The sequence below is a fragment of the Archocentrus centrarchus genome (genome assembly GCF_007364275.1).
Source record: "Archocentrus centrarchus isolate MPI-CPG fArcCen1 chromosome 18 unlocalized genomic scaffold, fArcCen1 scaffold_23_ctg1, whole genome shotgun sequence".
Taxonomy (NCBI): Eukaryota; Metazoa; Chordata; class Actinopteri; order Cichliformes; family Cichlidae; genus Archocentrus; species Archocentrus centrarchus.
The window spans coordinates 8,201,730-8,229,225 of record NW_022060145.1 but is presented as its reverse complement, the minus strand read 5'-3'; the positions used below and the strand labels follow the sequence as shown (position 1 = coordinate 8,229,225).

At 41.3% G+C, this 27,496-nt stretch overlaps 1 protein-coding gene across 1 annotated transcript in view; it reads right to left on the bottom strand.

Annotated features, from left to right (window-relative positions):
- LOC115775111 (adhesion G protein-coupled receptor L3) overlaps positions 1-27,496 on the bottom strand; it is a 194,806-nt gene that overhangs the window by 50,102 nt on the left and 117,208 nt on the right. Inside the window, exons 8-12 of the mRNA XM_030722616.1 lie at positions 24,384-24,569; positions 22,135-22,173; positions 10,786-10,969; positions 2,993-3,115; positions 738-943 (exon numbers count right to left, since the gene is read on the bottom strand). Of these exons, the coding sequence (XP_030578476.1) occupies positions 738-943; positions 2,993-3,115; positions 10,786-10,969; positions 22,135-22,173; positions 24,384-24,569 (738 nt within the window). The remainder of the gene's footprint in view (positions 1-737; positions 944-2,992; positions 3,116-10,785; positions 10,970-22,134; positions 22,174-24,383; positions 24,570-27,496) is intronic.

Sequence of the window (27,496 nt, the reverse complement as noted above, 5' to 3'; positions counted from 1 at the left end):
TTAAGGCAGGTGAGTCAGAGCAATAACTGCGCTGACATTGCCCCCCTGACATTTCCCCACCATTTAATTTTGACATCCATAAGCTATCGTCCTTTTTACTCTCTCCATCCCTCTGCGCTCTGGGTCTTTATTATTTTATTATTTTTTTCTGCTGTTGTTGCTTTCTTCCAGGTCCCTCCCACACACAAGACCTGCCGCAATTCTCCCATGGTTGTTCGACAGCTCTGATAATCGCTGAAGGCGCTGTTTGCAGACAAAACAGGGATATTTTGAGGGTAGCAGAGTGTGGAGAAGATAATGGAGTCAAGAGGGAAAAGTCACGACTCCCCGCGATGACTAAGCATCCTCCAGTGAGGCCGAATATGACTGATATTTGTTCAGGAGATCGGGTTGCTGTTCAAACTAATAAACAACAGTGTGCATCGCTGCCATCACCTCGTGAGCAATGTTGTTTTCCACGATTTAATTTTCCACACCTTTCCTTGAATCAAAATTTCTTCATATTCTCTCAATTTTCTTGGTTCGAGATGGGATTTGTATGTTTTGTTGCGCTTCGAGGAGAGAGAGAAAATTATGATGAAAGGTTCTATCAAGAAAGCGAATGTGCAAGCGTTTTTTTTTTTTTGCATGTAAACAAATGGAGAGAGAGGGGGGGGGGTGCATTATGTTAGGAGGCACTAACATCAAAGTAAAAACATCACTCAGATACACAAAAAAATACAGACGCAGAGAATTACCTGTAGATGTCTGATGGTAAAAATGACCGGGTCAGAGAGATAGACTTTGTTAGAGTCCTTGTTGATGGCAGCCGTGATGACCGGTGAGTTGACAATCACAGAGTAGTTGGTCGCCATGGCTTCGCTGCCCAGCTTCATGCTGGCATTCTCAGTTGAAAGATAGACCCCAATGTGCTTGTACAGGACGAACGCTATTCGTATTTCACCTGCAACAGGACAGTTATGAAAAGCCTTTCACAGATGACAACTTAATGAAAATGAACTGAATGGGGTAAAGTATGCAGACATCCAAACACTTCATTTGAAAACCACGGGCTGCTTCAGTAGCCTCCCACTGGAATACAAGCCCTAAAATACGGTACTATCTGAGGTATGGTACCTCTGTATCCGTCACAGATACGGACAATACCCCGACGAATGCGCACCGGATCTTTGACGGATACGTTTTTGAGATTTCTCCGTAAACGGACAAGATTGGACCCTGAAAATTCCAAACTCTGAATCAACATCTGTTACATATCCATATAATATCCAGATAATATCCATTTAAACATCTGTGACAGATCAGATCTTCTCTCCAGAAACATTATGGATACGTATCATTCCAGAGCATTCCGGATACAGGCCCTTTTGTCCAGTGTCCAATCTCTGGAAAGGCTTTTCCGCAAGATTTTGTAGTCTGGCTTCCATTGTGCCAAAAAACAAACCACTGTTATTGAGGTTGGGCACTGATGGGAGAGCCATTGGCCAGCCTTCCAAGCTAAACTTATTTTCAGACAGAAACTGGTTTCCTGCTCAATTTTAGTGATGTTTGAGTCTTTAACTACTTCCTTAACGAGTGGTAATGAAACAAATCTCTGAAGAGAAATGTTCTGCAGAAACACCAGCTTCAAGGCTCTTCTTCTTCTTCTTCCAGCTGCTCCCTTTAGGGATCGTTAAAGCAGATCATCTTCCTCCATTGCCCCCTATCCCAAGCATTCTCTTGTGTCACACCAACTCTTTGAATGTCCTCCTTGACTACATCCATGAACCTTCTCTGTGGTCTTCCTTAATTCCTCCTGCTTGGCAGCTCCTAAGGCTTGATTATCCCATCTTGATTAACCTTCACGTTTACACAGGGTCTTCGTTAAACTATAGTTTAAAAGGGTTTATACACAATGTTTTATGCATCACATCCACAAACATACAGCGCAGCACTTAAGCACAGTGAAACTAATGTACACAGTCATCTGTCATACATTTATATGTCTTTATATGGGTTACACACTGAACTAAAATGAGAAAAATACTGAAAATGATAACAAAAAGAACCAAACACTAAATGGAAAGCTTGTTAATTCTAAAGTCAGAGCAGCACATAGTGCAGAAAAGAGACAAAGAGTTACAGTTGCACACGAGGAAAAAAGGAGAAATTGTTCCTGCATCATCAGACTGTTACTGTTAAATTCAGCATCCAAAAAAAAAAAAAAACCCAAACTCTTCTATTGGCATTGACAAAGGCAACCATTTTGCTTGTTAATCATTTCCTCCTTTTTCTATCCCTTTTCCCTCCCGCTGTCTCCCTTTTGTGCATTCAAAGTTCCCTCCCGCCGTGCCTGAGATCACTCACTCTGATGAAAAGAAAACAATTTGGGTGCTATGGAACTGTATATCGGGGAAATATTCGCCACCCTGCTATAATGATCCGGCTGGGCACGGCTGGACGTGGACTTAGTCATCCAGCTTGAGTCGATTCTGATTTGCATGGGCTGATAATAAAAGTCTAAAAATGGGACGACACAGCTCCCGAAGATAGCTATGTATAGAGTCTAACTGCCTCATTTACAGTTTAGTGGCAGCGCTTGAATGTAACTAATTCAACAGCCAGGGTCTTATTCGGAGGCTGCAGAAAGATCTAAGCGCTTTATATGCAGACCAACAAAGGATTTGGGTAGCAAATTGAAAGTTATTCACAAGCATCTGTAATGAAATTCCTCCAAATCCAACGGAGCCCCATGCAACAACACAAATGGAAAAAGAAGAAGAAGAAGAAGAAAGAAACACCAACAAAAGAATTTTTGATTAATTACAGCAGCTCTCATAACCCAAGTAGTATAACAATATTTCTATTATAACAAAGTCAGAACGTGTCTCTTAAATTTATCATAACCTTGAATAATAACACACCAAGTGAAGCTGCACACAAGGTTGTGATTGCACTTCACAGCGACAATAGGGAAGCACTAAAAGCACATTCAAAAGGTTCGGCTTCTTACCGTTTCTTCCGTGCTGCTTTAGCGTGTTCGCTGAGAGGTGGATAGAGTTGCCTTGTCCTCCAGTTTGTGGGAACTTCAAATCAGGCAAATTCCCATCTGTGCTCATTCTCGCTACCTCCAGCTCTGCACAAAACACGACAAACCCGAGCGACCAAACAACATTAAGCAATCAGTAGAGGGGTATAGCAGTCACTTTGGACACTGAGGTCTTTTAACTGTGAGTATAGCTAAAGTACATAAAAAGCATTTTGTAGACTGACTGATTCTGACTCAGTTATTTTGGAACATTAATAAAAAAAAATCTCATAGAATTACACCCTTGACAGAAAACTGGATGTTCTTTTCTCCAATTGAAACCAAGTTGATTTTACTTTTTTTTTTTTTTTTTTTACTTTTCTATGACTTCTACTGCTAGTTTGAAAAAATGGCTCCTGGGAAGAATAACAAATAAGCAACTGACTGAATCATTGTATCAAATTTTGTTTTTTCCATGTACATAAATAAGCATGTAGAGTAAGCACCCAAAAGTCTGGGGCCACTTTGAAAAATCTGAGTTTTCAAAACAAAAGTAATAACTTGAAAATGATCGGGAATTTTGCAAAGTACAATTAATGCTCATTGACCATAAGGTGATGACTTTTTAAAACCATATGCACACAGGCATACAGAGGTGAACTTTCAGCAACCATCCCTCCCTTATTTCAATGGCACACTGTGCTACCTAATGCAAGATTATCATTTTAATTGATCACATGAGCAGAGATGATTAAAGAAGCAATAAACATGGCTAGTTCAGTGTCTGGAGCATCGGCCTCTGTTGGTTTGATTATACTTTCAAAATCCCCATTAAGAACATTGCCAAATTGCCCCAAAAAAGGCAAACACCAGTGTGTGTATGTGTGATTCCCTTCACAGACAGCTGCAAACCAGATCCAACCAGAATAGAATGAGAAATACGAGTGAACTGAGCAAGAGGGCAAACTGATCAGTCTCTCGTTTAGTTGGTGAAACAGAGGTCTCAGAGCTTCAACAAGCTGCTTCATTTGCTACTTGCAAAAGCCAGATTGTGCTGGATAGTTGAGGGAGTAGTACATAGTGCTGCAGGACATCATCACTTTTTTTGGTTGGCAATTTCCCAAAAGTTATTTTTTTTAGAGGTGCATTTTGACACTGTTATTGAACCGAGAGGCTGATGCTCCAGACACTCGAAAAATCTTCTTTAATCAGCACCACAGTTTCAAGCTATGCTAACATGATTGGAAAAAGGTTTCCTCTAGTGATCAATCAACCTTTTAACATGATAAGCTTGCATTAGGTAATACTATATCTCATATGCTGATGGTGGGCCTTTGTACAGAGATATTCCAATAAATATCATAAAAGATGCCATTCATTACAAGCCATTTACAACTTTTCTCATCAGTTTTTACACCGATCAAGCACAACATTATGACCACCTGCCAGATACTGTGTTGCAAAGCAGCCCTGACATATGGTTAGGTATGGACTCTACTAGAGCCCTGAAGGTCTGCTGTGATACCTGAACCAAAATGTTAGCAACAGATCCTTTGAGTTGTGAGGTGAGGCCTCCATGGATTGGACTCGTTTGTCCAGCACATCCCACAGATGCTAGACTGCATTGAGAACTGGGGAATTTGGAGGCCAAGTCAACACCTCAAACTTGTTGTTGTGCTTCTCAAACCATTCCTGAACCATTTTTGCTTTGTGGCAGGGTGTGCTATCCCATGGAAAGAGGCCACAAGCCATCAGGGAATCCCGTTTCCGTGAAAGGGTATACATGGTCTGCAACCATGCTTAGGTAGGTGGTATGTGTGAAATTAGCATCTACATGGTGGCAGGACCCAAGGATCCCCAGGAGATCCTTGGGTCCCAATTGCCTAAAGCATCACACCGCCTCCGCCAGCTTGCCTTCCTCTCATAGTGCATCCTGGTGCCAGGTGTTACCTAGGTAAGTGATACACATGCACCCAGCCATCCACGTGATTTAAAGAAACCATGATTCATCAGACCAAGCCACCTTCTTCCATTGCTCCGTGGTCCAGTTCTAATGTTCACATGCCCATTGTTGGTGCTTTCAGTGCTTTCGGGGTCAGCAGCCCCATATGCAACAAACTGTGGTGCACTGTGTATTCTGACACGGTTCTTTTCTTGGACCACTTTTGATAGATACTGACCACTTTTGGTCCTCATCAAACTCACTCAAATCCTTACGCTCTCCCCTTTTTCCTGCTTGTAACACATCAACTTTGAGGGCAAAATCTATCTGAATAAATTTGTTATTGATTATTACTGATTGACTAACAGCTGCAGCAGACAGTAGCAAACTTCAAAGACATCTCCAATTGCTTTATTGATTCCAAAAAGTCATTATCATGTAGCAGTTGGTTTTATTAATCACTGCATCTCCAAAGAGCACTAAATGCAACACATCCTTTCTCGATTCACTCAACTTTGAAGAAAGAACTCTCTGCAAGGGAGGTTGTCTCATGTGACTGTTTACACATGACACAGTTTCTTTTTTCTAAACTGTGAAAACAAAGGTTGTCATTGTTTTATTAAAAAAAGAGAGACCTTCATTCTGAGGAATCTTTTTCTCTTGAAGAGCAGAGAGAGTGAAGGATACAAGGAGAAGATAAAGACCGGCGGGAGAAGACGAGGAGCCCGCGTCTGCAGCAGTTCAACAGCTGTTGTGTCTGAAGCGAGCTCCTAATTTATGGTTCAAAGAGTCTGGTGTCATACAGTAAAGGAAAATGAGCTGCTGATGGGAGCCTGGCTGAAATAAAAATCTCATTTCCTCAAAGTTATTATGGCACGATACAATTCAATTTAATAAAGCAGTCTAGTGTGCTCCTCTCTTAAGTACGGGTGACCTGTGTGAAATCTAGGAATTCCTAAATGTCAAATTAACTCCCAAAGCACTGAGACGAGTCTGCTGATTCGCAGCTAGGTAAAAATACAGAAAGAGAAGTTACACAAATGCCAAATTTCTAAATGCGCAGTGTGGATTAATGGAGGCTGTAGGTGTAAGTAAACAGACCTGTAAATTCACATATAATGCTGATATTTATATAAGAGATTAGCGTTTTAGCCACGATTGTGTAGCTTTTGTAAAGAAATGTCACTGCAAATTCCTTAAAATCTGGCATCAGCTGAAAAAACTGTCACAGAAATGCCATTTGTAGGTTACGTGTAATGTAATCTCGACACCTACAGACTTTCATAAGATGGAAAAAGAATAAGGGAGTCAAACAAGCAGTGACTGGTTTACAGTAAAAACTGAAACCACAGAAAACAGCCAGTCAAAAGCTTTAACCATCTATATTTTCTTCTCAATCCTTATAAAAACTGACTTCTATCATATTCACTGTCAGCAGACTCACCAAGTCTATGTTTCACTGCCATTATAAGCACAGACTGTAGATAAAAGATGGCTGTGACCTCTCAACCTGAAACGTGAAACCAATGGGGTTTCATATATATTCAGGTAAGTACTGACAGGTGTCCCAATCCTGTGAACCAGGTAGCCAGCTCCAGGTTGTGACATCTGTCACCTTGTATTCTTCCGATACATCATTAGGAGAATTCTTTCTAATGGCCAGCAGGGGGCCCAATTGTAGATGTCTGTGCACAAAATGAGCCTACTTCTTACTTGGTTTATAACCTTAGTAAACTTTTTGTCTCCTCAGTTTATGGTCTAAGTCTTCTTTAATAAAGTGTAATGTTTATTTTGTAAATTCATCATCATCATCATCATCATCTTAGCATGTCATGCCGCTGCTGGCAGATGGCCTCCACCACTCTCACCACACACTCCGATTCAGTGCCAATTGAATCCACGTGCTGCCTCCCACCTCTTCGATATCGTCTCACCATCTTCTCTCTGGTCTCCCTCTCACTCTCTTCCCTTCTCTTGGTGTCCACTTGGTTGTTCATTCTGGCAAGATGTCCTGCCCACTGTCCTCTCATTTTCCTTACTCTTTCTATGATGCCCTTCACTTCAGTCTCGGATCTTATGACATCAGTTCTAATCTAATCTCTTCTGGTGATGTTTAGCATGGCTCTTTCCATGCCCTTCTGGGCCACTGCCAGCTTTCCCTCCTGTTGTTTCGTGAGGGTCCATGTGTCTGGTCCATATGTCATTGCTGGTAAAATGACTGTCCATGATCTTCCTCTTCAGGCACATTGGTATTTTCTTCTCTTTCAAAATGTTGCTATACTCTCCAGACCATCTCCACCCTGATGTAAGTCTTTGGCCTCTTATCTCTTTATTTGCTTCATTTCCTGGTGTTAGCATTCTTCCCAAGTATTTGTATTGTGTCACTTGAGTTCTTCTCCATCTATCACAACTCCTTTTCTTTGACATCTTGCTGTCTCATTGCACATTATCTTAGTTTTCTTCTTGTTCATTTTCATGCCATCTTTCTTTCCCTCCTCATTTACATCTTCAAGCAGGTCTTTCAACTTTTATTCACCCTCAGCAAACAGTAGGATGTCATCAGCAAATCTAAGGTCATTGAGCTTCTCTCTGTTGATGTTAACACCAGCCTCAATGCTCAGTCTTTTGAATATTTCTTCTACTGCTGCTGTAAACATGACTGGGGATAGTGTGTCTCCTTGGTGAACTCCTTTCCTGATCTTGATCTTTTTGCTCAGCCTCTCTGTTTTTATTTGTGCAGTGCCTTCTCTGTACATTTCTTTGATGGCATTGATGTACTTGTCTTGCACACCAAGCTTCTTCAAGGCTTCAAATACTGCTTTGTGTTTGATTGGGTCAAATGTTTTTTCATAATCTATGAATGCCATGAGGAGAGGGATTTGATATTCGTTGGTCTTTTCAAGCACTTGTGTTACAGCATGCAGATGTTCAATGGTGGAAAATTCTTTCCTGCAAGCTGCCTGCTCTGGTGGTTGATGTTCTTCCAGCATACAGCCTAATCTGTTCTTCAAGATCTTCATGAACATCTTGTAGACATGTGAGAGTAGGCTAATTGGTCTATAGTTAGCTTTCTTGTCTCCCTTCTTAAAAATCAGTGTGATGGCATGTTTCCACTGTTTGGGCATTGTCTCTGTCTGGATCACTTTGTTGAAGAGCTCCTTGATCTTCTTTTGAGCAACGACTCCTCCTGCTCTGATCATTTCAATCACAATCTGATCTTCTCCTGGGGCCTTGTTGTTCTTTATCTGGTCTAGTGCTCTTTCTACTTCACAGATTAAATTTGGTGGCACTACCTCGGCCTGAACTTTCACCATGTCTTGTGCTGCATCTTTGTATAGATGTTAATAGAACTCTACGCATCTTTCAAGGATTCTTTCTCTGTTGGTTGTGATGGCTCCATCCTGCTCTTTCAATGCTGATATCAGCACTTTGCACCCTTGTAGCTTTTTTCAGACATCGTAATCAGTTTGTGAAAAGTGTTCTGAAACAGAACAACAATCGCTTCCTTTTTTTGGTTTTTAGCCTTAACTCACAGGGGTGGGGAGTGAGTGGGAGAACGACATGCAGGAAATGACCTGAGGCGGGTTCGAACTCAGGCCTCTACAAAAGCCTTTCCACATATTGGGTTGCCTGCTCCACCAAGTAAACTATGTCAGAGTGCCAGAAATACCTTTTTTAGGAGGTGATTGCTGGCTATGATCAATCCAGACATCTACCTTCATGCTGCCAGCTAAATGCCATTCAGTTATAATGTGACTCCCCTGGAGTGGCAGCCATTGCCAGAGCACTACTTAAACTGGCTGGCAGATTAGTCTGTAGTGGAGAATCTCAACTTGAAACACAAATTGATCCAGTGTAAGAAAAAGAAACTTAATTAAGCCTGATAACACATTCAGCTGACGAGCTCACGTCAGTGGACTGTGACACTTCTGACTTTGATAAAGGTTACTGCCAACAGAAAGCTACAAAGAGGCCACGGTTAATCCTGCCTTTGTATCTGTTCTCATACCAGGGTTTCCCATCGTTTCTCTTTAAAAAAAAAAAAAAGAAAATCTTTTGTATTATCATTCTCCTGTGCTTTTATAAAGGCCAGGGGGTTTTGATACATTCCTATTCAACTTAACTAAGACAATACCCCAGATAGCTTACCGTTCCCTGGATTCCAAGGCTGCTTTCTGAATAAAGGAAGCATTTTTCCGTCTCCCTCTCTTGCTCTCTTTTTTCCCCCATGCGGTTGTGTAAAACAGCTTACGATGGGCTTTAGGGAATTTCTTTGATGCCATAGGAGTTGTTGGACCCAAAGGCTATACCTTCAAAGCTGGTTTAAATAACACGCTAATCGGCAGAAATCTGTTCACAAGATTATTATGCAGAGAGTGAAGCGTGCTCTCTCGCAGACAAAGCCCGAGACGAGCACACGCGGTGTGACGTGTAAACACAAACAGAGACACAATGGCTGTGGAAATATCCTTCTTTGAAAGCGAATAGAACAGATCTCATTATCAGCTTGAGCCTAAAATTGGAACAAGGCGCCTTGAAAGGTTCGAGATTTGCTTTAAAAGCAAGAAAACCAGCTCACCCTGACACTGAAAACACATCACCAGGTGTCTGAATTACAGTACACCTGCACACACACACACAACTGTTATGTCACATGTAATGCAAAGTGAGGGCTAAGTAATTAGCTGCTGTAGTGATTACAAATGTTTAGAAGGGCCCCCCTGTCCTCATTTAACTACCCTGCATGGCATGAGGGATTGCAGGAGCCGACTGGCTAGAAAAAAAAAAAAAAAGCCCAGCAAACAGAGAGATAAGGCCCAGTAAACATGTCACCAGCACATAATTAACCAGACTACCACAGTGTGCTATAAAATCTCACTCGAGTTTTGCAGGCATCGTTTCACCCCCCCCCCCCCTCTCCAAACGAGCCCAGAATCTCCTTAATACCCAGATGAATTGTGTGCCAGATACAATAAAACCCATTTTATTAATTCTCCTTACGCTCGCTTCCTTTTAAGCCAGTAGACCTATATTTTTAGGTTGCCATGGCAGCAGGAACTTGGGGGGGGGGGGTCCAATGTGTTCAGAGACGAGAGCGATACATCATGGCATTATTTTTGCCCCGCTAGCTCCAATTATTTAATTTTTACACGGCTCTCAACGTAAGCTGCGAACATTTCAACAACGGATGCATCCGGTTTGGAATTACCCCACCAGGGACGACTGTAATGACAGAACTTCTATTATCTGCTGCTCGCTTGGTATTTATACACTGAATAATGAGCGCTGATCCCTGATCTGCAGCACTAGTGGTTAATTCTTGCTAATAACTGACACGAATATAAACACAATCATTAGAGATAATTGTCAGTTTACAGCTGGCTGCCATCAGCTATAAGCAGCCCTGCCAGATTTCACCTCCTGCAAGACAGAAAGCATTACTCCAGTGACCTTCACACTTGATCCGCCGCCTCAAAAGCTCAAAAGCTGTCAGTGTGAGGGATCAATAGCTGTGTGGTGAACTTCATGTGCCCGTGCAACAAGCAAGAACTGCCGGGGCTCTTTAGACACGTGAGAGAAAATACTAAAAAAATAAAATAAAATCTTATAATTGGCAATGCAGCATCTTCCAGATGAGCTAATAATCTGTTTCCAAGCAGCTTGAGAAGATAATTCTATCCAAGCTGGTTTACTCAAACAAACAAAGACAGCCAAATTAAATGTAATTTACTTGCTGGCATTTAATTTTCTATCCATCCAAGCATCTCTAAAAAAAAAAAAAAAGAAAGAAAAGAAAAAAAAGATGTAAACGTAAAGTGTGTTTGCGTATACTCACGGATATTGTCGGTGTTTTCTTGCACGATGTCCGTCTTGAGCAGGTTATCAGCCAGGACGAAGGCCCCCTGCTCGACCGTGTCCAGCAGCATGGTGGCCGCCCTCAGCTGCTCGCCTGTGCTCAGCTCCCTCCAAGCTGCCTGGGCCTGCGGCTGTAGCAAATTGTTGACCGTCTCCACCATGGCCTAGGGAGTTCAAATCATTGATTTAGTGAGAGGAAACTAAGCCGGCCTGGGACTGCAGCTGTTTGACGTGGCGATGTGGTAAATTGTTTGAGTGAAGGAAGATCAAAGGGAGTCGAGCGCTGAGAAACAAATCGCAGAATCCTGTGGGACTGTGCGAGGAAGAAGCATGAAGACATTTTTTTCCTCCACGTCTCTTTTTTATTTTAGCTCAAATTTCATAATAATTTTTATATTGAGCAATTTCATGACTATATTTCCCATTCATTTAAAAGTTATGCTTTTAGACATGGATCATGGACTAGCAGCGGCAACACCTGAATCTGTAATGACACTGGCTGTTGCTCTCTTGTGTTTGCTGCTGTTTTCTTTTATCTACAGGAGAACAAAGTAATCATGTAAATGAATCAGAGTCAATGCTTACAAGTCTAGAGGCCAATTCCTACATGACTTGAGGAATGGGTCTTTAATTGATGTGATAAATGTTCTTCCACTGCAGACAATCCCAATGCACAAACGCACTACAAAATAAAAATAACACAACACTTTTCAATGGATGCAAAAGATCTTTGCTAGTAGCAACTATCTGCAGCCATTCAGCTCAGATCTTCTCTGCATATTAATGGCATCGAACGACTAATATGCCTTCTTTAATCTCCCCACAACAATGCCGAAGCGGGTAAGCAAGGAGGAAACAAGAACATCCTCCAGACAAGATGAAAAATTAAGAGCCATTAAAGATTTAAAAATGCCAATGGCGAGATTTATGAATGGAATATTAATTGGTCAAGCAAAGCAATTCATTCCTGGTACCACTGCTTCGAAAGAGCAAAGAGAGCCTGACCGCCGCTGGAAAGAAAGCTTTTTCTAGGCCATTACAGTACAGTAGGTGGCTAATAATGCTAGTAATAGTTGCATTTCCATGCTTCGCCAGGAAAATCGTGGATTTAATTTAGTTTAAGAAAAAAAAAGGTCAAATTTGGGTACCCTCTTTTCCACTTCTTCAAAAGCAATTGCGACAATTTGTACAATTGTGACATCCCGAAGATGGAAGTAAAGGTCTACGTGAAACCATGTAACGCCACACCACAGAACGCCCTCTGTGAACCGTCTTTTTGATCAATGGATTATGAAAGGGAATAAGAGCTTCAGTATGACTGTGCAACAGCATGAGGATAAAGCTAAAGGCGATAAGAGGAGCCATGTGCTCGAGTGTATTAAAAGCATTCCTCATAAAAAAAAAAAAAAAAAGGGTTTACATTCACATGGGATAAATCTAATAGCTCCGCACCTTTGGATCTCTTATAATTTTAACTTTATGTTTGTCTCAAACCACAGTGATAGCAAGAGGAGTCAGGAGAGAACTGATTGAGAATTTCAAATAGCACCAGCTGGCTGTTCCCCATTCAAAACATACCCTGTACACATTAATCCACCCACACACACACAGTCACAAACACACACACACACACACTGCAAGAGTCTGACGCAAGAGAGAGCACACACCTCTGCACCTGTTAGTATACAGGAACATACACAGTCAGTCACATGCACCAACTGCAAGCTGTGTGGAGTAAAACAGCCACACACACACACACGCGCGCGCGCACGTGCGCACACACACACACGCACAAGCACTGCACCAACTTTGATGTAATTATTCATTATCTGCAGCCAATCTCCAATCACACCTTCTGACATTCAGCTAGAGGCAAAGGTTGATTCACTCTCAATTAAGGAGCTCTCTTTCTTCAGGCACTGACATTCCCCCCCCCTTTGTTCCCTCCTGCAAGATTTTCTTTCGGCACTTCTTAAAACACTGAAATAATGGTTCTTCGGGGGGAACAATTGATGGACTTGCAGACGAGGCCGTCTTGCCTTTTTTTGTTGTTTTTTTTCCACATGCACAATAGATCCAAAAAAGGAGAACAGGGTGGAAGAAGAACAGCCCGTCCTGAGGCTGGAGGGATGGGTCAGAAACATGATGAAGGGGGTGGGGGGTGTAATGGATAATTGGGAAACAACAGTGAATAAATAACAGAGCACAGAGGGCGCATCCAAAATTAATATTGGAATAAAGATCAGTTTTCATACTGGTCCTTCAGGCATTTATTAGATCAGCTAAAGAAAAGCAATAACGCTGACATTGATGCACACACCACCATTTGGATACAACAGATTACCAAACCACTGTGACACAAATTACTCATTATCATTATTAATATGTATAGAGCATGCAAATTTTTACCTCATTTAAACTAGAGAATGATATTACGACACAAAGACTATAGAATATTGTCACTGTGTTGGAAGGCAGGTGATTGACAGCGTATGCTTTCCCTGATAAGACCTGAAATTGAGCATGCAGTTCCAATATGTTATTACATTGTGATGCAAAAAAAATGCATTCTTTAGTGTTTATAATAACCCAAAGGAAGGCTGGTTTCTGTTGCTGCAGCCTGAATAAACTACAGCGCGAACTGTGTTAAAGAAAAATCCAAAGCAAACTTTATTCTTCTGCACTGACATTCCCATTATCATAATACTTTTTTTTTTATGTATGCTCATTTCAGGCATGTGTTTTGTAAAATAATTTATGACAATTTAGACGGGTAAAATAATTTGAGATAAAGGTCATACTGAAGGAAAAGTAATTGGGACAAAATAGGGGGTTTCTGTGCTAATGCGCTGTGTCTTTGAGTAGTATCACCCTGTGTTTCTGAGTAATTTGTTTACCTAGTCACATACTATAGCTATGACTGAGGACTTTGATGGCATGTCTTTCTTCTAGGGCTTTATACAATCAACAATTTACAAGCTGAATATGTTACCAGAATGTCAAATATTCAGGCTAATTGTATTTGGAAATACTTTTATTAGCTTTCTTGTAGGTACAGACTGTGACTGTGTGGACTCCTGTGAAAAACTGAGCAAAACCTTGCAGCCAGGTGATACTAGTCAAATTCACTTGATTAACTGATCGTCAGCAAGTGTGAGCACCTATATAAAAGCAGAATTTTAGGCAGTTTGCAGGTCGGAAGAACTCAGGTGTGTATTAACACAATGCCACAATTTTCCCAGGAGTGGACGTCTTGACAAATTCACCCCAAGGTCAGAGCGAGCGACACTCAGAGAAACAAAAAACCCAAGAGCTCTATCTCAGACTCTACAGGCCTCAGTCAGCACGTTAAATGTTAAAGTTCATGAGAGTACAATTAGAAACAAGTACATGTATGGCTTGTTTGGCAGGGTTGCCAGGAGAAAGCCTCTTCTCTCTATGACAGCACGGCTTAGGTTTGCAAAGTTGCATCTGAACAAACCACAAGACTTCTGGAACAATGTCCTTTGGAGAAATGAGACCAAAGTTGGGTTGTTTGGCCATAATGCACAGCACCATGTTAGGGAAAACCAACTGTCAAGCACGGTCATGGAGGAGTGATGATTTGGGCTTGTTTTGCAGTCACAGGACCTGGGCACCTTGCAGTCATTGAATCAAGCATGAACTCCTCTGTATACCAAAGTATTTAAGAGTCAAATGTGAGGCCATCTGTCTGACAGCTAAAGCTCGACTGAAATTGGGTCATGCAACAGGACAATGATCCCAAGCACAGCAGGAAATCTACAAGAGAATGGCTGAGAAAGAAAATAATCAGTGCGCTGCAATGACCCAAAGTCCAAACCTCATACCCTGATTGAAATGCTGTGGTGGGACCTTAAGAGAGCTGTGCATAAATGAATGCCCAGAAACCTCAATGAACTGAAACACTGTGAAGAAGAGAGAGCCAAAATTCCTGAAAAACTTCACATTATTACTGCTAAAGGTGCTTCCATAAGCTACTGAATGACTCTATGTAGTCCTGTGACAAACTTTTTTTCACATGACTGTAGTCTGTATGGTAAATAAGACACTAGCTTAGCACAGTACAGACAGGACCCTAGCACAAGCAGTACATTAAGTAAATATTTTACATGTTAAATAATGGACTTTAGAGGTGCTGGCAGCAGATTTGATCACCCTCTGGACAAAGCCAGGCTAGCTGTCATTTCCCTTTTCCAGATTTGTGACAAGTTTAGGGAACTGGTTACTTAGGTTAACTTCGTATTGCCAATATAGGCAAGGCCACCAAGCTGCATACCTTAATTTTGCAAGTTGTTTATGTCTAATTTCCCAATTAACAAAAATTTTCGCCTGAACAAGAAGGAGCATAACTAAAAAACTCTAATTTTTTAATACGCAGCGGTAGCATTGTGGTTTTTTTTCTTTTTTGTAAATGAACACTACCGGCCTCTTCCCAATAGATCTAGCTGTCACACTATCAATTTCCTCTGAGCTCTTTTACCCACAGGCAAATCTCTATTCTAAAATATGTCAACATAGATTTACTGAAAAATTAAGAAAATGTCTAGTGGAACAGGCAGCTGGTGTCAGACATGTATACTGAAAAATAAATAAGTAAATAATAACAATACAAAAAAAAAATAATAATAAATTGCAGTTTAAGAACTGTATTTTTGTGCCTGTCTTCAAGTCAGCTTTTCCTTTTTCTGTTAAGAACCTGACCATTGGGTCATGTTGAAAGTTACCATGTTGGCTCACGTTTGAACTCCTAAATGAAATCCACCCACGTGTTAAAGCATGCTTAAACCCAAAAATGAATGGAAAACACACAAAAAAACACACAGTAGAAAAAATCAATTCAAATTTCAGTGGAACTCAAAGGTTAATGGCTGTGTTTAGTTCAATTCAAACAAAAATCAAAATCTTTTTATCCAAGCGGTGAACCTCAGGAAACCTGAACTATACCAGCCCTGCCAACACTGTGAGGCTACCTGACAGTAAAAATATCCAACCATTCTCAGTAGCTAACATGGTGCTGCTAAGTCCAAAGACACACTTGCTCGTTTAACTGGTGATATCCGTATTCATCCATCCATGCATCCATACAGTGCTGTGGTACGGGCTGCCAGTGGAACTGAGCCACTTGTGGTTATTGATGATGTGACTGCTGATGGAAGCAGCAGGATGAACTGTGACGTGTACAGGGCTGTACTCTCTACTCAGATGCCACCAAATACTGCATAAATGATCAACAGCGCTTCACGGTGCAAACAGATAATGACCAAAAGCAACCGACCTGATGCCAACCCGACAGATGCTTTTCAGTTACTGAAGACAAAACTGAAGGTAGAGAGACCCACAAAAAAGCAGCAATTTAAGGTGCCTGCATTAAAGGCCTAGCAGAGCATCTTGGTGGAGGAAACATGGCATTTGGTGGTCTCCATGGGGGCATCTGGACTTCAGGCACTCACTGGCTACAAAGGATTTTTGTTCAAATATTAAAAAAAAAAAAACCTTCTTATATTTATGATTATGTCACTTGGTTCGATTGGCTTTGAGCCTGTGAAAAATGGGAGAATATCCATAAAAATAGCTGCAATTCCTAAACAGTCAATGCAATAGTTTTGTTAAAGCTTTTCAATTAAAGCTGAAAGTCTGCACTTCAGCATGGTGGCGTGGTGGTTAGCACTGGTGCTTCACAGCAAGAATGTCCTGGGTTTAAATCTACCATCTGGCCGGGGCTTTTCTGTGTGGAGTTTGGATGTTCTCCCTGTATTTGCATGGGTTTTCTCTGGGTACTCCAGTTTCCTCCCACAGTCCAAAGACATGCAGTTAGTGGGGTTAGGTTAATTGATGATTCTAAATTGGCTGTAGGTGTGAGTGTGAACGGTTGTCTGTCTCTTTGTGTTAGCCCTGTGACCGGCTGGCGACCTGTCCAGGGTGTACCCTATGGCAGCTGGGATAGGCTCAAGCCCCCCCACTTTCTGTAAGACATTATATGGAGGCAAAACAACAAAAAAATGTCCATTATCCAATATCATAACGACTATACACCCCATATACCCATACATATATATGATTATAATATGATAAGTCTCACACGTTTCCTGAACAGAAGGGGGGGGGGGCTGTTTTGTACAACATTGGGCTCAATCTACACAATTCTATGCAATCAGTATGAGTACAGCACATTTGCAGTTACAGAAAGGAGGGTTGCAGAGGGTTGAGGGTGGGAGCTGGATCACCACTGCCATCACCGTACCCTGTGCAGTTAAGTCACACGGTGCATGTGTGGCGACGGCCTGGTGCTACTTTACTGCTATTAGCACACTGCCACTCCATGTGTCAAACGTAACATCTCACTCTGCTGCTGCAAACTCCCAAAGACTTTTTTTTTTTTTTTTTTGGCTAGCTTATTTTTTTCTATAGTGAAAGTATGTGAGCCAGCAGTTAAAAACTATATTTCAGTTCCCAGCGCATGAGGAAATGCTAATCGTTAGCTGGACTCACTGCTGGAATGTTCCACTTGGAACAAGCATGATGAAAAGCTGCAGTGCAGAGGCCATTTATACCAATGCGGAAGGAAGGAAGAAAGGGAGAGGTGGACATTAGCGCGAGCTTGGCAAGAGCCCAAGCGAACCCGTGGTGTATGTGCCTCTATCTGTGCGCTGATTGATGAAATGAACTCTAGGTCTGGGAAATTGATTCTGGCTGTGGCTGATCTCCCTCTTTCCTCTCTGACTGGCTAGCCTGGTTGGCTCCCCCTGTGCACTCAGCTCTCATCCCCTCATTTCTCCTCGCTTCTCCCTTCCTGTTCACCAGTTGGTTCCTCTCACACTTGTTTTCTCTCACTGACATTGAATGCTGATCTCAAAATGGTAGGGGAAAACAACATAAACAAGGTGGGATGCCTTGTTCGCTCTGTCATCTTCTATCTGATTTGCTGTCTCTTGGCTCAGATGAAGCTGTAGCATCATTTTTGCCTGTTTTATATTAGCTGCTAGCCATACCACCTCTCTTCTTTGAGAATCTCTGAAACCTTCTGCTTTAATATTTTATGCAGCCTCCTTCAGTAAGCGGGTGGTTGTTTCTGTGAAGGTGAGCATCTAAGGGATTACCTTTGTATTTCTCTCTTAGGTTTCATCTCACTTCTGTTTAGATATTGACCTCCTATTAACTGCAACAGCTGAGGAAAACAGCCCTTTACTTAAAAATCAACTTATATTAAGAGATGCAAAATTGATGTTACCATAGATACAACAAGTCATGTTATATTTTTGCATTTGGCAATCGTCTTCCATCTGCAGTAACTTATGTTTGGTGGTATGGCTGTGCTCTGGGAACATGCCCTAATGCCCATGTGCATACATGGAAAGCCTAATGCAGGGAGAGAACTGCTGTACCAGAACTGCAGGCTGAGCTAGACTCTGTGGTTCGCCTGAAATAACACTTTCTTCAATTTAGTTACTGAAAATAAAAATTCAGCACTGCACAGGTTGCTCACAAAAGCCTTCTGCTGAATGATCTAGTGAAACTTTCTTATTTCATTTGGATGAACCCGGAATAGGAGACACGACACAATGGTCCGCATGTTGCTGTGCCTTTAATTTAAAACAAGATCCAGAAAACTGTATTTTAGACTAGACTGGTGAACGCTACGCTGTATTAATATAAAGTGTGTTTTATTAACACTGAGAAAGTTTATTTTTAAGCAGTCTTCATTCAGTTTTTCATTTTTATTTTTATGCCTTAAAATTTATACCAGCTTTACTAAAGAATACCAGAATTTCTTTCTATGTACACGTGTGTATGGATAACCCAGATCTCACCCCAAAACACACACACACACACACACACACACATAAATAACCACAGGACTTTCTCAATGATTACACTACACTGATCAGCAGAATTGCCTTCACTGTGAGGAGAAACCACTCATTATTCAGTACTGCAGGCCAGATGAGGAGGAGAGTTTATGAGGAAGTAGCGATCTTCATCTTTCAACAAACTGACAACCAGGGAAATTTCATCATCTCGTTACATTCACGAACAAGGATCCTCCCTGTGTTTTGCCTGCTCTAAGGTCATCCTGCATTTTGACACCCCCACCATCCACCCCACCCCCCCACCAGCCCCGGTCATCTTTTCATACAACAGTGTCATTTTAACTAGAGTCGCAGCGCAACATCCTCCCTGCATCTCACAAATTCCCACTCCTACTGAGATGAGAGAGATTTTTTTTTTTTTGGGTGGGGGTTCCATGTCCCGAAGCAGGGCTAGCCCTGTGTTAATTTACTGTACCTCCCACAACTCCCGCTCGCTTTAAAAAACATGAATGACAAAGAAAGAAACCTTTCAAAGCAGCTGTGTTTGACGTTAGAACAACACGGATGGATGTAATCACAGTAATTGGACGACCATAACGTCGCGTCCCTGCCTACAAACAAGCTGCCATTAGTAATGACCAAAAAGGCAAGGGAGGCAGGGCGTCGTGTTTTTTTTTATATCCTGTTTATGCAGAATCAAAGGGCACAGCAGAGAAATATCCCTGCAGGGGGAAAACGCAGAACATAGCGCGCTGATCATTTTGTGCTTTGTAGCTTTATCAAGGCCAAATTCTGTTCAGTGGGATTAAATTGGCTATGACATGTAGCAGATACGACTCTCTATAAACAAGCAAGAAATATACAGAAGTAGTCATAATTAATCATTGTTGCATCTGCACAAGCTTAGCTGAGGCAGGGAAGTTGCCACAGGTTGAATTGTTCATGAATATTCAACTGAAACAGCAAATACAGCTCTGCGCTGAATCTCTCCGATGAGCTGAAGAAGATAAAGACCTCACGATGAGATGAATTTAAGCGTCGTTTACTTGTTTACCACTTAAACAAGATGGAAGCGCTTAATTAAGGAAATAATCACTCCTTATCTGATTTAGACATCAGCCACAAGCCCTGCACTTTATTCTGGAGTCTGGACCTCCTTCGACTCAACAACACCTGCACTCCCACAGTCGGCCTTTTCCCACAGCGCCATCACAGTCTGCTTTCAGCGCCGCGCGCGGTATCCAAGCACAGGGACGGCAGAGGCAGGTGCAGCTCTCGTTTGCTTTGTATTCCTCTGCTAATCCCACTTATGTCAACCACCAGGGTCCTGTTGGAGAAAACATTGCCCAATTTCCCTAATCAGTGAAAGTCTCTCAAAGGCTGGCAGCGCGTGCAGTCAATGCCTGTGTTTACCTAAGGCCACAGATGTTGCTCCATTATTCCACTTCGTCAAGTGAAAGAGCCTCACTGTTGTGTGAATTTGTCAACCTAGCACAGGAATGGAAGAGAGGAGGAAGGTGCACAGCTGAGCTCTCTGTACAGTCGTATACAGAGAATAGATTCTCAAAGTATACGCTATGCAGTGAAATCAAGGGCCCGCACAGCTAAATCATGGAGAGTATATAATGATGTCTGCGTGCATATTTTAAAGATTCTCGAGGCATGCTTGCGTCTATGCTGAAAGAGCCACTGCACCATCGGAAGAGTTGTTGGTTTTTAGTGCCACAGCTGGATTGTTGTGAAATTTGGTACCACAGATAGTATAAAACATGATGCCTAAAAACATGCATTCTATCAGAAGGCCTCCAGATGGCGATAGCCGTGGTTGCCAGAATACTTTTGGTCTGTCTTGAACTCTGTTGGGTCGTACTGAGGAAAAAAAAAGTTATTTCTTTCTCTCAAACAACCAAACAAGCGGCTGGCTTTTTAGGCAAGAGGTTAGCGCAGGGCGCCAGTATGCTCACATAACACAAACCGTGCCACAAGCTGCATTTTTATTGTGATGAAGGAATACGTCTGCAATAATGCGTTTTTTTTTTTCTTCTAATTTTAAGAGATAATAGCGGTCTATGGCACTCTATCAATCAAGGTGGAGGGTTCTCAAAGTGAGGTCCGTGGCCCGGTGGTGATCCGCTTGAATCCAACAGGGTAAGAATGGACCGCTGTGCATTTCACTTATCCACAGTTCTTGTTGTACCACAATGTACAAGTTCGAGGGAGCATTTCTTTTCTGGTCTACCCATCACAGCAGACTAAACCTTCCTTACAATATCAAGAAATGTAACAGCCACCTAACATAAAGAGAAAAATGCCAGTTACAAACCTATAGCACCATCCCCTGAAGAGAAACATTACAAATACCAACTCAAAGCCTTTGATGTCTGTATTTCTTATCAATTATACATATGTTGGCTCTCTAAATTGGCACTCAAGACATCAAAATTTTGAGAGCCTCTGATCTTTGGCTACACAAAGAACTGGCAATAGTTGCTTGCATTTCTAGTCCTTCTCTAGCAACTCTTGACAAGGAAAACAACATCACCTGACTTGTGCTGAAAGCATCTTTCACTCAGGAACCCATTTAAACATATGAGCACACTCAAGCATATAAAACCATAAATAACAAAATGCCTTCTGACATGCCTCGGAGGAATCCATGTGAAATACATGTTGCTTAACATGAGCGCTACTGAGCCTACATATACAAACAACATCTGGCTGCAATGTGCAGCTTAAGTGAAACCATCTGCATGAAGACAGGGATGTCAACTTCTCTTGTCAAGGTAGAAATTATTCTGATGATGGCTAAAAAAGTCACCTCGGGGATATCAAATCCCACTCAGTAGCCTGAGAAACAGCTGAGAGAAGCAAGAGCCCCACCAACCCAACCCCCCAATTTGGGACAAATATGTATTATGCATCATGGAGAATCATAACATGTCACAACTTTGGCTGACTTAGTAGGTAGAAGAGTAGTTAGAAGTTGACTTGTTGGTATAATGAGGTCACTTCTTTTGGCTCTTAAGCATTTGCTGAGAAATGCAGGCATGTGTTACATGCCTGATTGCATTATTTTTGACTGATGCTTTCAACTTATGTGGGTTATCTCACCGGAAAGCAGCGCTGCTGTGATAGTTCTGGGGCATTTTTAAAATGATTGAGACAAAGGATATATGGCATCTGAAAATAGAGGAACTCTTAGCCTCATGCTCAAGCCAAGAAAATATCATTACATATGCATGCAAGGGGGGGGTGATGGCGTCAATCATAAACTAAAAGTTAGAGACAGTGACGAAAATGAAATTTGACCCTTTGATCTAACGCAAGCGTTACCAGAAACGCAGCACATGGAAAGCACGTGCAGTGCTGTTTGTGGCTCGGGGTGCCACTTCAAAAGGCCAAATTTCACATTCTGTGGTTAAAAATGGAAAACCATAGCAAAGTTACCACAATGAAGGCGTGAAGAGCAGGAAGTAAGGAGGAAAATTTGATCCAAATACCTGAACATAAAACCGACACGAGCGCTCTCTCTTCTGCAGCTGCAACCCAAAGAAATTCAAGAGTTAGCAAAAAAAAAGACGAGCAATTCCACATGAAACATTTCCACTTGAAGTAGAGATTTCAAAGTGAGCGAGAAACTAAAACATTCACTGTACAATTTTATAAGCACTTGGTACAATGACTAAAACAACAATAACTAAAAAAAAAAAAAAGAGAAAAAATTTTAAAAGTCCAAAAAACTAAAGACTTGTGTTAATTAGCCCTGAAATTAGACATACAAGGCAAATGGGGGGAAAGCATACTGTATGACACTATTAACTTTGTGTGCTAGGTTGTCATATTTTTTATGTTTTATTTGAGAAATTTCCCAAGAGAACGTGTCGGAGTTATCCATTAAACCTCTGCCAACACTGAAGAAGAGTTAATGCTAATAGCATTTTAGCATACCTGTAAAAAAGAAAAAAAAAAAAAAAGCGACAGGAAGCTGAGGCACTGTCAGACCTGCACAGGGAGTGAATCATTTTAATTGAGTTCTGATACAGGCGGTGTAGTCCACAGAGCTGCGTGTGTGGCTTAACAGATAGGTTCTAGTACCAGGCTAAATCCCATGCAGATTAGCTGCAAAGAGTGCTATTTCCCCATAAAGGAGTCTCTTGCTCTACATCACAGCCCACTCTTCTGGAAACGTTCCCACTCGTACCGTTAGCCAGCTACCCTTTGATCATGAAAACGACACTGATCTCACCGTTTGCCAACTCAATCCTTTCATTGTTTGCTGGCAAAGTCCGCCGTGCTTCATTATATTAACCAAAAAAAAAAATCTTTAATTTGCTTAGCTCTTTGCAGATTGTGTCAAAATTATTGAACTCAAGAGCTAAACATTTGCTGTTGCCAGAGCAGAGAGAGAAGAAGAAGAGTTTTGTGGGCTCCGGCGTCTCCTTTGGGAGAGCTCTCGCTGGCGAAGGATGCGGCGCACAAGAAAAAAAAAACCCGTAGGGACGTTTTTGTTCCATAGATGCACCATAGTGCAAAAATGAACTGTATATCAGCAGACAGAGAATTATAAATCACTGGTAAGCCCTGACCTCTTGAATAAATTATCCCTGATGAAAAGGGATTTTTTTCCCACCCCCTCAATACGGCTGCTTTTTCCTCAACTTTAAAAGAGACTAAAGACTAGATGGCAATCTCCACCACAACAGTCGCCTCTGCCTTGAATGCTCCGTTTTATGTGAAGCCTTTATTTTCTTTTTTTTTTTTTTTTTCAAGAGGTATTATAAACTCTAGTTGTTCCTCGATGTGATTTCACTCATCCAGTTCCCTTCTGAGGCCTTTTTGGCCATCTTTACAGCCTTCCCTCTCCATTGGAGAAAACTGGCACTAAAACCTCGATGGGGACATCTGTGTCTGTTGCGGCAATGAAATAAAAAACAGTCCCAAAAAAGCAATCTGAGAACAGGTGTTCATGTTCGTCTACAAGTGATGTCGCTCCAGGAAATTAACGAGTGACATTTTGAGTTTCACTGATGTTTGCTTTTCTGTTGGCTGCTCAGCAGACAGAAAGCATTTTTTAGCTCGCTTTGCCTGAGTACCCCTTACTGTGCTCTGCTGCGAACTGGGTAATAAATACATTCGATTCAAGTTCAGCAAATGCGAAATGCTCCACACCCTCACTGCATACAGTACCTCCAGCCCGATGGACTCTCACCCCTGTCCCATTAGTAAAAATCAAGTGGGGCAAAATGTTGCGCTTTTGACGAGCACCACGCACGCTCGTCATCTTTTAAACCGCATCAGTGTAAAACTGATTGCACTTAACGCGTGATATTAATGTAAGAGAAGTGCTTGAAATTGAAAGTCTGGTATTTTTTTTTTTTATATGCACCAAATTACAGGAAAAATACTGTGAATATCATTTTATTTGACAGCACAGAGCCAAGCAGCAGATCATTAAAAGAATACCTACTGTTCGGGTTCGGATTGAAGCCTTGCGGTAGGCAGGCCTTGAGACTGGAAATTTCACGGTCAGAATGAATGGATGCTTACGCACAAAAGTGGCTCTACCAAGTAAAATCGTTCACCTATTATTACTTCATTTTCTGTTTTCTCCTTGATAGGAACAATGTGGACAACCAGAGGTGTAGGTCACTGTCCCTGCAGGTCATGTTTATCTAGCCTAGAAAATGTTTCAAAAGAAAGAAGGAGTGCTGTTTTGTTTTTATATATATGAACCAGTTTCTTCCAATACCTTATTGAGGCTCCGTGCTGCGCTATCTTTGCCACCTGGTGTGAGGTTCCTCAGCTGCACGTCGAGCAGATCCACCAGCTGAACCATGGCCTTCACGGTGTAGGTGATGTCCCCTGCCTGAAGATTACTCTTGGTTTGCTCTGCCAGCTCTCGGGCAATGACCGCCGCTGTCTCTCCAGCTTTTATCTAAGGAAACGGACAGAGTCACAGGGGATAGGCGATCCGGTTAAAGCCTGAAATTGTGAACCACTTGAATGAGGCGACGGGCTTGTATGGTGTTTTTCTCTATAATTAAACACAAATCAAAGCAACCCCTGGTCTTTGTTTTTTCTGCTGTGGCATTCAAAAAGTACACTCTGGGAAACATGACAAATTGCAGTATTCATATATAACGCCCCCTAAAATAAAAGGCGTTTAACCTAAACCTTTTCTGCAACCGATGCAATATTGCACACAATTAATGTGGTGAGACGATACTCAGCCGAGTGAACACTTGGAGCCAATATTGTATCCGGACATAATTATGAGGCTATTGAAGGAATTTCCCAAGATAGCCTTACACCTTTATAAAATCTAATAGAGAGAACAGCAGCTTGGGGGAAGCAGTGTACATATTTTTCCTTAAGTCCAACAAGTTATGCGATTGTGTCAGAATTTGACAAGAAAAACTATTACTCTCACCATCAGCTTTTATTGTTGTTAGAAAATGATTGCTTTACTTGATTTGCACAGCAAACCTTTCATCTTTCAACCATTCCTCCCAATTTTAACTACAGAAACAGTTCACCTGACTCTCTATGTACCGTAAAATAATAGCTTTTGACATTCTCTAAAACTCTCCCGTGAACTGTCATCGTCCAATCATAGCTTAGCTACTTTAACTATGGTACTGCGAGAAAGTCTTGAGCTGTCCATCATTTCATTATATTTTTTGTTAGGATAATGGGAAATGGGTACAACAATTTATTGAAACATGTGCAAGCATACATGGAAATACAGCTTATAAGGTTAAAAACAGAGAAGGTACAATTCAGACAAGCTCTTCTTTGGATGTGTCTGCCTTTTGTTCTCTGTCAAGATGAGCCCACACTGCTTCAATAATGTTGATGTCCGGGCTCTGGGGAGGCCAATCCATGACTGATAGTGCTACATTGTGTGTTTTTCTGTCCAGGTATGTTTTCACTGCATTGGCAGTGTGTTTGGGATCATTGTCATGCTGAAAAAAGAAGCCAATCAGATGCTTTCCAGATGGTACTGAAAATTCCAGACAGTTCCCTAAATTTTGACAAGATCCATAAAACCACTGAGAGAAATACACCCTCAGATGCTTTCCAGATGGTGTTGCATGGTGGATCAAAATCTGATGGTATTTTTCTGCATTCATAATTCCATCAGTTTTGACAAGATCCTCAACACCACTGGCTGAAATGCAGCCACAAACCATGACAGAGCCTCCACCGCGGCTCAGTCTGATGGCTGCAGACACTCACTGTTGTACCTCTCTCCTGAACTCCTCTCTAGATATTGATGATTTGAACCAAAAATGGATTCATCACTCCATCACACCTGTTGCTACTGATTTTCAGTCCAGTTCGTGTGTAATTTGGCCTTTGACCTCAGCCTTTTCACTCTGTTTCAGTTCCTTAAGAATGTTTTCTTGACAGCCACCCTTCCACTGAGGCCATTTCTGATGAGGCTTCAGTGAACAGTGGATAGATCAACAGAAGGGCCAGATACATCTCTCAGGTATTGTATCAGGTTGCTGGATTTTTTTCCTATTTCTAAAGGACATGACTTTCAGATACTGTTCATCTGCTGTATGAGATGTATTTTAGGCTTGCCACTCCTTCTTTTGTCCTCCATTTCTCCTGTTTCCTCTAATTTTTCAAGGACACACCACAAACCATGCTGAGATATACCAGGTTGTTGACTAATATCTAGATATTTAACTAATATCACTTTAGGAATCACATTGTTGGTGCAGAAATATTATTTTATGCCTGTCAGAACTGTGTTATCATTGGTATTTTTATTGATTCAACTAAAGAAATGGGAACAAATGAGTGTTTTTTTTTTGTTTTTTTTAATCAACATACCATTTAAAATGGGTTCTTTGCTAAGTTGTCTATTATGTTTAGACACAACACTGGTTCATGAGGTAAGTGCCTTTTTTTATGCTTGAATGATCTATAGGTCAGTGTCAGGTGGCTTAACAAACAAAAAACATGAGTGAAAAAGCAGCCAATGTCCAAAGAGAAACTTTGAAAGAGCTTCAGAAAGCCTGGAGAACTGTTCCTCAAGACCACTTTAAAAAATTACAAGAAAGTCTGGCTCCTTGGAAGCAAAATATAAAAAAATGTGGGGTGGCTCAAGACTTCTGAATGATATTGTAGGTTCGGTCTGTCAAGTTTTGCATGTATTCACATGGATGTGATGCATGGGACTTCTAAATATATATTGAAGGTTGTGCATAGAATTTCTTTGCTGATGAAACATACCAGCAAAAGTGTGGAACTAGCTTTTTATATCCAGGTATTCTTAGTTCCAATGTCAGACACCAGACATCAAGCTACGAGCAGAAGTTCTGAGATTTTTTTTGGTTTGTTTGTTTACTTAATATGGTATGCCTACCAAATTAAAAACATTAAAACACCAACTGGAGGTGGCACTACAAGAAGCTACAGCAAGGTTACTTACAAATCACAAAACAAACCATTTTTTTCCCAATAACCATCCAAAATTAAGAGCCCGTTATTATTAAAAAATAAATAAATACTTATCGCAATTCATTAAACTAATCATATGAAGAGGTGCTCCATCAAGCAAAAAGCTGCTTTTGATATATCTGTCAGCACTTTGCTGACAGATATTTAAATGATAAAGAAAGAAATAAATCAAGTGGGATGCCACGTTCTTTGCAAACCATAGTACACGGTTACTGAGAAATTAACGACTTTGATGAATAGTGTTTGAAATCTGTAAGCAATTGGATGTGACCGGTAAGACAGCGCCGCATGTTGCATATGCCGATGACTACAGCGGGAAATTATGTAATCATTGGTCACGTAAAGAAATCTGGATTTAATTAGATGCCCAAAACTTTTTTGGTCTAA